The sequence below is a fragment of the Penaeus chinensis genome, chromosome 42 (genome assembly GCF_019202785.1).
Source record: "Penaeus chinensis breed Huanghai No. 1 chromosome 42, ASM1920278v2, whole genome shotgun sequence".
Classification (NCBI taxonomy): Eukaryota; Metazoa; Arthropoda; class Malacostraca; order Decapoda; family Penaeidae; genus Penaeus; species Penaeus chinensis.
In genome coordinates, this window is record NC_061860.1 from 17341660 (window position 1) to 17350423 (window position 8764).

The 8764-nt window shown below is 37.6% G+C and overlaps 1 protein-coding gene across 2 annotated transcripts in view; it reads left to right on the plus strand.

The window, feature by feature from the left end:
• LOC125047851 (39S ribosomal protein L4, mitochondrial-like) overlaps positions 1-5328 on the plus strand; it is a 5809-nt gene extending 481 nt beyond the window's left edge. For both annotated transcript variants that reach the window (XM_047646364.1, XM_047646365.1), the window contains exons 2-8: positions 2348-2442; positions 2576-2732; positions 3082-3179; positions 3415-3541; positions 3662-3771; positions 4811-4884; positions 5037-5328. In XM_047646364.1, coding sequence (XP_047502320.1) covers positions 2348-2442; positions 2576-2732; positions 3082-3179; positions 3415-3541; positions 3662-3771; positions 4811-4884; positions 5037-5182 — 807 coding nt within the window. In that variant the 3' untranslated portion in view covers positions 5183-5328. The remainder of the gene's footprint in view (positions 1-2347; positions 2443-2575; positions 2733-3081; positions 3180-3414; positions 3542-3661; positions 3772-4810; positions 4885-5036) is intronic.
• Positions 5329-8764: the final 3436 nt, after the last annotated feature.

Here is an 8764-nt window from a genome sequence, read left to right on the forward strand (position 1 = left end):
TTGTTTTTACACATAGATGGCTACACTTGCTCTAAGTCACCAATGAGCCAGTTACGAGTATTGCCTGTCTCGCCCGTTCACCCTTTTCGTTGATTTACGAAATATTTTACGTTATCTTATTTTGCTGTTACCAATGTTTATGACATTATAGTAATTATAATATTTATAATAAAGATAACACCATCAATATTCATATCACTAGTTAAAAATATATTTTTCCCACCAATTCAAATCAGGTAAGGTCACAAGGTCTACTAATTGACTCCTTTGTGGGTAAGCACTAGCAGAGCCATCTATGTGCAGAGACATTTCACAAAGGATATAAAAAATGATCACAGCTTTTTCCCCATTTTATATTCATTTTCCCCGGCGGCATTGGCTTAACAACAGTCTTAGCCCTGACAGCAGGGAGAGCATGAAAGATACCAGGGAAATTGTAGGTAAAACATTGGTAAACTTTCCGCGCATGTCAACCAAGAGTACAGTAAAATAAGTGTGTGTAGTGGATACCTTTACGAAAACTAAGACACTTTTCATCTATGGCAAAAGGTGCGCAAATCTAAAATAAGGGAGATACAGGACAGAGAAGACGGAAGATCGACCCTTTATTTTCTAAGTCCCCTTCCATGTTTACCTCGCGAAAACTAAAACAAATGTGACACGTAACTCATTACTGTGATCCATCAAGTAGTCCATGTATTGCTACGTGCTTGTGAGAAGGCTTATTTGGTCCCGAATTCATGTATGTAATGCATTCTTCTAGTTTTATTATACTTCTTTTTAATAAATAGATTGTAGTGTATAAATCCCACAGGGTTAGGTTAGGTTGGTTTATTGATTAGGATGCATTGTATGATTACCACAGGGGATCTGGATCATGTGAAATCCCGTAGATTTTTGCCGAATGATGGGTTTGGTTCCCATCTCAAAAAATTGGCGCTTCGGTCCGTAGAGTTTCAAAGATGGCGGCGATGTCCGTAGAGTTTCAATTGCCAATTTTAAGCGTTTTCTGTGCTTGTTTTACACATTTCTGTTCTCTATTTTGCTTATTTAAGCCTGTTTTACCCCGTAATTTCCCTGATCTACTCCATGCCCTCCCCTGCTATCGGGACTTATTAAATCACATCAAGATTGTCGGCTGGAGAATCTGATGGAGATTATCATCAGATTCGTTCTCATCACACGAGAACAAATCTGATGATATAGATATTGTAAGGGAAGACCCGATTGTCATAGTCGGAAAATTAACCAAAACATTAATGATAAACATAGAATTAGTCACTGTATTGACTAATGCAGGATGTTGTGCCTCCTGCAACCTTCCTCCTGGGGTGCTAATGCCCCCAAATGGTAATTTTTTTAGATTCACATGACCATTTTAACCTTTTTTTCAATTATCCATGCTAAATTATGCATTAATTGCCTGTTATTTATATAAGTGAAAGTATTAATAGTATTTACAAAATGACCTCACCCCTCTGAGAATAAATCCCTATTAATCTAGCCATTTCTGGGAAAACCACAAACAGTACTATATAAATCAAACACTGCCCCCACCCAATCATTGTTGACTTGGTCTCGACATATAATTAGTCACTACCCATTTTCTTAAAATCTGATATTATTCTTTGCCTGTGCAGAGTACTTTATGTACTAGTGGGAAGGTAATAACATAGTTGAAAAGTTTTTTACTGTCGTTCTGTCCATAATAGGCAAATTTTACCTTGTAATATATAGCCCCACCAACCCCCACATGGCAGACAAAGAATCATCCGCGTATTCACAGCAGGAGTGTACGACCTATGCCGAGTCTGTCCTACGCTCTATCCTGCCTGCCATACATGGTAGATTCTTTGTTGTCCAGGGCAGCCCCCTGAATTTGACAATATATATATTTTCCGATTCTCTATATGCTATTCACATTTTATCTCACAATTTCCATCGTACCATTCATCCTATTAGAGCCAAGAATGTGGGTATTGGGAGGTGTTCTGCAGCATAATTTCTATATATTTGGGTAGTAATAAAGAGTAAGAGGAATCCAATGATACTAATATCATTGTGATCAATCATGTTAATGTATTCTGAATATTTACCAGTTCCATTCTGAATATTTACCAGTTAGCATTCCATTGATAATATTGATGATCTGCATTTTTTTTGTAAAATAACTGAAAAATATAGACCCCTTAGAGGATACTTGAAAATATTCTATTTGATAATCAAATAGGGAACTGGTGCCCAATAAATGTGTTGGAAAATTCCTGGATTGCAAGTAATCACCAAAAAAGATCCTACTGATCTGGCTGCATTGGTTGACTCATATTTGTTTTACTTTTATTTGCAGAATGTTAGTACATCAAAAGTCAGTGGATCAGAAATACGACCTGTTTCTCAAGCATCTGTGCCACTTATCTTGGATGAGAAGTTTGACAATGCCAGGTAATACTGAAATCTGAAGACTGATTTGGTTTATGTATGTTGATATCATACATATAATATTGATTGATTTGTATGTTTCTATATATTTCATTTTTTAAAGATTTTCTGATTTTTTTTTTATCACATTTAACAGAAATGTTGTTGCAGCCAGAGAGGCCTGGGTAGAGACATTAGATGCAAACACATCTGAAGTTGGCATGATAGCCCTCCACCCAGATGTTTTTGCTGTTTGTCCAAGGATGGACATAATTCATGAAAATGTTGTATGGCAGAGAAAATACAAGATGGTGGTAAGTAAAATGGCTGAAAAAGAAATGAAAAAGCTACTGCAAGAATGGATTTCTACCTCTTTCTATTTCTTACTTCTCTTCCTCTCATTCCTTCAACTCTTCAATTATTCTATTTTAGTCTTGATCTGTTTTATGATTCTAAGTTCTATGAATGTCAGAAATAACCATTTACAGTATTGAGAAAATCTGTTTGATTATTATAGTCTTTTGTGCTTATAACCTTTTGTAACAGCAAGTCAGTGTAATATCATGGTTGTTTTGAAGGTAACAAGATGTTATTAATATTTGCTAATAATTTGCTGATTTCCTATATGTAATCAAATAAGATCACATCCGTTAAACTTTGCAGAGTAAAGCACACACCAAGACAAAACCAGAAGTACGAGGAGGAGGTAGAAAGCCATGGCCTCAGAAAGGTACAGGTAGAGCCAGACATAGTTCTATTCGGTAAGTTCACATGCTCTTATAAAATCTCTCAGAAAATAGATTTATTGAGTGTGATTTTCTTTGAGCTAGAAGTGTCTTATGGGTTTCTTGCGTGAATTTATGTGGTTAGATTAAGATTTAGAATTTTTTTTTGAGAAGTTTGGTGTTGTCAAGCTGTATTATTAAATATGCTGGATAGAAACTACTCAGTTTTCTTGCAGTTGTCCATGTGAGTAACTTTTTCTTCTTCTTCCAGATCACCACTGTGGGTTGGTGGTGGTGTCACTCATGGTCCAAGAGCATTTACTACCCAGTTTTATATGTTGCCTATAGTTACTAGAATTCATGGTCTTACATCAACACTGTCAGCTAAGTTTGCACAGGTAATTATCACTAGAGTGGGAAAGCCTCCTTAGATATTTAACAAAACAAGTCATGAAGAAACTCTGAAGCTGTATTCCCCCAAAAAATTAACTAATGATAAAACTTTTCAATTCCTATAGGATGATCTAAAGATTGTGGAGAGCTTGCAGATGGCATCAGATGAACCTGGGTACATAGAAAAGCTGTGTGAAAATCGCCAGTGGGGACCATCTGTTCTCTTTGTAGATGAGTAGGTGTTAATTGCTGTTTGTGGAGATTTTCTTTCTTCATCTTCTTTCTGGAACTTTCTGGTGGTTTTTTTTTTTTTAATTGCTCAAATTTTGGAATATCAGTTATTTTGATAAATTAAATTCTTTTTTAGAATTAATTTTTGTAGTATCAAAAGCATTTACTGCCATAAAATGAGGTCTGAGCTTGAATTACAAAAATCTTTTCTATGGTACTGAAAAAAAAGAAAAGTGATTCAAAGTTTAACTATTATTGATTGCTATTTCCTTCTTTTCTTTTTTATCATAAGCTTTTACCCTCTTTCAGTTTGAGTAAAGGCTTTCTTAACATTCACTTTGGGCAGTTTTTCATATTCACACTCCCACATCCTCTTCACCAATATACACACCCATTGCTTAAAGGAAATGGTCCAGTGCATGATTGGGTCTATAAATATTTCTTTTATATATGGGAATCTTTCTTTCTTTTAAATTGTACATTGTGTATATACATAATTTTGTGTGCGTGTGCGTGTGCGTGTGCGTGTGCGTGTGCGTGTGCGTGTGCGTGTGCGTGTGCGTGTGTGGTGTGTGGTGTGTGGTGTGTGGTGTGTGGTGTGTGGTGTGTGGTGTGTGGTGTGTGGTGTGTGTGTGTGTGTGTGTGTGTGTGTGTGTGTGTGTGTGTGTGTGTGTGTGTGTGTGTGTGTGTGTGTGTGTGTGTGTGTTTTGTGAAAGTTTGATCCTATTATTTGTATGTGATTTATGTCTCATATCAGTGAAATGTTTTGGTCAAGAATTGTGAATTGCATCTCAGAACAGAACAATCTGTAGATAGTATAATAAAAGTAAAGAATTCTTTTTTCTGTATTCTTTAATAATCAGATCATAAAATAGCATTTCATTTTGACCATAACTTAATATTTCATATGTGACAGAAAGGTTAACAGCAATCAGGTAATATTAGGATGCTAAAAGAAGAAGAAGAAAACTTGCTGCTATATTATTAATATAAAGGATGAAGAAATAGGATATAACACTGATGCCAATTCTGAATATTTTCAGCACTGACCTGATGCCTCGTAATATTACCATTGCCACAGATACAATGCAGCACATGAACCTCATGCCAGTTTATGGTGAGTCAGGATATGTTGTAATAGAGTTTGATTTTTCTCTACTCATTACTGTGAGTATATTACTGTGTGATATATATTATATTTTTCTAATTCATATCTGATTAAAACTTTCTTAAATATATGTGTGAAGTCTTTTCTATCTTATATTACAGGCTTAAATGTGTATAGTATGCTTAAACATTCTACACTTGTTTTGACTGTGGATGCAGTACGTCGCTTGGAGGAAAGGATACTTTATCACTTAAACAGGCCAGATTTGTATAAGGAAAATGCAACCCCTTTCAACAAACAGAATTAATTTCCAGATTAATTTCAAGATTTCAACCTTCATAAACAGTTGGTGTATATAGAGAAAGATGCACAGCAGTTCATGTGCTACCAAATTGTACAGGTAAATTTATAAAGGAAAAGGTAGTACAGAGTTTAATAAATGTTAAAACTATATTATTTGTGTTCCTTTCCTCTAGAAAAGATAATATTTGTACATGTTGTCATTATTACTTTGTATTGATTAGATGGAGTTCAGTTGATCAGCTGCCTGGTTTTCCTGCTTCATGTGTAATATTTCCCATACAAGCAGCAGCCAGGTAGGTTTCATGGTCCAAATTATTCCTAAGAAATTGTTTCTTTTGCTAGCTCACACCAGTCAGATTTTTTTCCAGCCAGCCAATATGACAGTCCTACACCCAAGTCTAGTAATTTGATGCAACATCACCTCTAATATTTGTAATCAGTGATATTCATTTGTCTTCCTTGTGATTGATTAAAGGTGTACCTGAGTATTCAGTACATTGTTTTTGCAAGGTGTACTCACTTAAATTTATTAAGTTTTTAACTAGTTAAGATACTCAAGCATAATGCCTGAAGCCCTACCAATACATTATATTGTCTTCATTCTGTATTTCTGTTTTGTTTGAATTGCTCCTTAAAAACTGTGTGTATGAAATTGCTACCAAAGGGAAAATATAAACTCCCCCATCCCTCCCACTCAAACATCTTGTCACCCCCTTTCAAAACAGAAAAAAGTATCTCCCTTATATCTCGTACAGAAAAGTGTGCCCCTACCTCCTGCATAAGATCATGAGACTAGAGCAAATTAGATAGTAATTACAAACTAATTCACATTATTCAAATTATGTGTTCTTTAGGTTCAAATCATGATTTATAACTTTATTCATTTCATTTCTGGTTACTGTGTTTAGAGAATTTCTATAAAGTAACTTTTGCTCTTTAACTTTTTATTAACTTTTTTATATTGTGATTTTTACTTCTTTTTATATCTCTAACAAAGTGTAAAATGCTCTTTCTCTTTCTATGTCTCTCCCCCTCTCCATGTCTCTCTCTATCTCTCCTAATCTCCATGTCACTCACTCACTCTCTCTCTCTCTCTCTCTCTCTCTCTCTCTCTCTCTCTCTCTCTCTCTCTCTCTCTCTCTCTCTCTCTCTCTCTCTCTCTCTCTCTCTCTCTCTCATACTCTCTCTCTCATACTCTCTCTCTCATACTCTCTCTCTCATACTCTCTCTCTCACACTCTCTCTCTCATACTCTCTCTCTCATACTCTCTCTCTCTCTCATACTCTCTCTCTCTCTCTCATACTCTCTCTCTCTCTCATACCTCTCTCATACTCTCTCTCTCTCTCATACTCTCTCTCTCTCTCTCATATTCTCTCATACTCTCTCTCTCTCATACCTCTCATACTCTCTCTCTCTCTCTCATACTCTCTCTCATACTCTCTCTCTCTCTCGCTCTCTCTCTCTCTCTCTCTCTCTCTCTCTCTCTCTCTCTCTCTCTCTCTCTCTCTCTCTCTCTCTCTCTCTCTCTCTCTCTCATACTCTCTCTCTCTCTCTCATACTCTCTCTCTCTCTCTCTCTCTCTCTCTCATACTCTCTCTCTCTCTCTCTCTCTCTCTCTCTCTCTCATACTCTCTCTCTCTCTCTCTCATACTCTCTCTCTCTCTCTCTCTCTCTCTCTCATACTCTCTCTCTCATACTCTCTCTCTCATCTCTCATACTCTCTCTCTCATACTCTCTCTCTCTCTCTACTCTCTCTCATACTCTCTCTCTCTCTCTCATACTCTCTCTCTCTCTCTCTCTCTCTCTCTCTCTCTCTCTCTATCATACTCTCTCTCTCTCTATCATACTCTCTCTCTCTCTCTATCATACTCTCTCTCTCTCTCTCTATCATACTCTCTCTCTCTCTCTCTATCATACTCTCTCTCTCTCTCTCTCTCTCTCTCTCTCTCTCTCTCTCATACTCTCTCTCTCTATCATACTCTCTCTCTCTATCATACTCTCTCTCTCTATCATACTCTCTCTCTCTCTATCATACTCTCTCTCTCTATCATACTCTCTCTCTCTATCATACTCGCTCTCTCTCTCTCATACTCTCTCATACTCTCTCTCATACTCTCTATCATACTCTCTCTCATACTCTCTATCATACTCTCTCTCATACTCTCTATCATACTCTCTCTCATACTCTCTCTCTCTCTCTCTCATACTCTCTCTCTCTCTCATACTCTCTCTCTCTCTCTCATACTCTCTCTCTCTCTCTCTCTCTCATACTCTCTCTCTCTCTCTCTCTCTCTCTCATACTCTCTCTCTCTCTCTCTCTCTCTCTCTCTCTCTCTCTCTCTCTCTCTCTCTCTCTCTCTCTCTCTCTCTCTCTCATGATACATACTGATACTGTCTTATTGTGTGGGGATTTTAATGCTCGCCATCCTCTCTTGGGCTCCGAGGGAAGGACCATTGGGAAAAACGGTAAGGCTTATTATGACTATCTCCAAAATACTAGTGACCCCTTACACTTATTATGCCCCTTCGAAAAAACTCATCATTTAGGAGGGATATTGGACTATATAGCTCTATACAATCAGCACACACTGCCAAGTACTGCGAAAGTCATCCCATTCTTAGTTAGTGATCACTGGGCATTAGGTATAACCCTCCCTTTTTGCAAAAGAACCCCACCCCAGCCGCGCCTTAGATACCACCTTGCTGCTAAATATCATGATGAATTCATTGAAAGAATTGCCTGCTGGTATGAAGACTTTACTCCTACCAGCCTGGATCACTTTAATGAAACTCTCTGTCAGCAAGTTGGCAATATCATTACTCAAATACAGCCCAAAAGCCCTGCCAAGCACAGATCTTTATCCTCCAGAGATAGACATGCACAACAACTGAACAAAGACCCTGAGATAAAACTGCTTAGGAGGCTCATACGATCTACAGTAAGTCAGCTACGACACTTGGGGAAAAACCCTTACTTAGTTAGGGATCTTGTGTTTTTAGTAAAAAGATCAATGAGATAATAACACGGAAACGGGAGGAAAAATTTTATGCCTGGGCAGAATCAATTGACTCCATGACAACCATGAGTAATGTATGGAAGGAAATCAGCAAGATTAAAGGCAATACATGCAGTATAACACCACACCCACATCCAGAAAGGGTAGCCTCATCTCTCCTCAATAAATGGTGTGAGGATTCTTCTCTTGATAGTCTTCCGTTATCCATACGCAGGTGCTCCCTTAAATTAGGCCATAAAAACGAAATTGACTATCAGTGCCACCTCTTAGATGAGGCTGATGCACCATTTACAAGGGGGGAACTCCTTGCAGCCATTAAGACCAGCAAATCCACTGCACCTGGGGATGATGGAATCACTTACGACATCATCCGACTTCTTGCAAAGGTACAGGTTAAGGGAAGAAATCCTCTTCTTGATCTCTTCAACTTAACCTACATGGCAGGCATCTTGCCTACCACTTGGAAACAGGCAACCATCATTCCCATTCCAAAACCAGGACGGCCAGATGAATATAGGCCGATTTCTCTGACGTCCTGCCTGTCTAAAACCTGTGAAAGAATTCTCCTT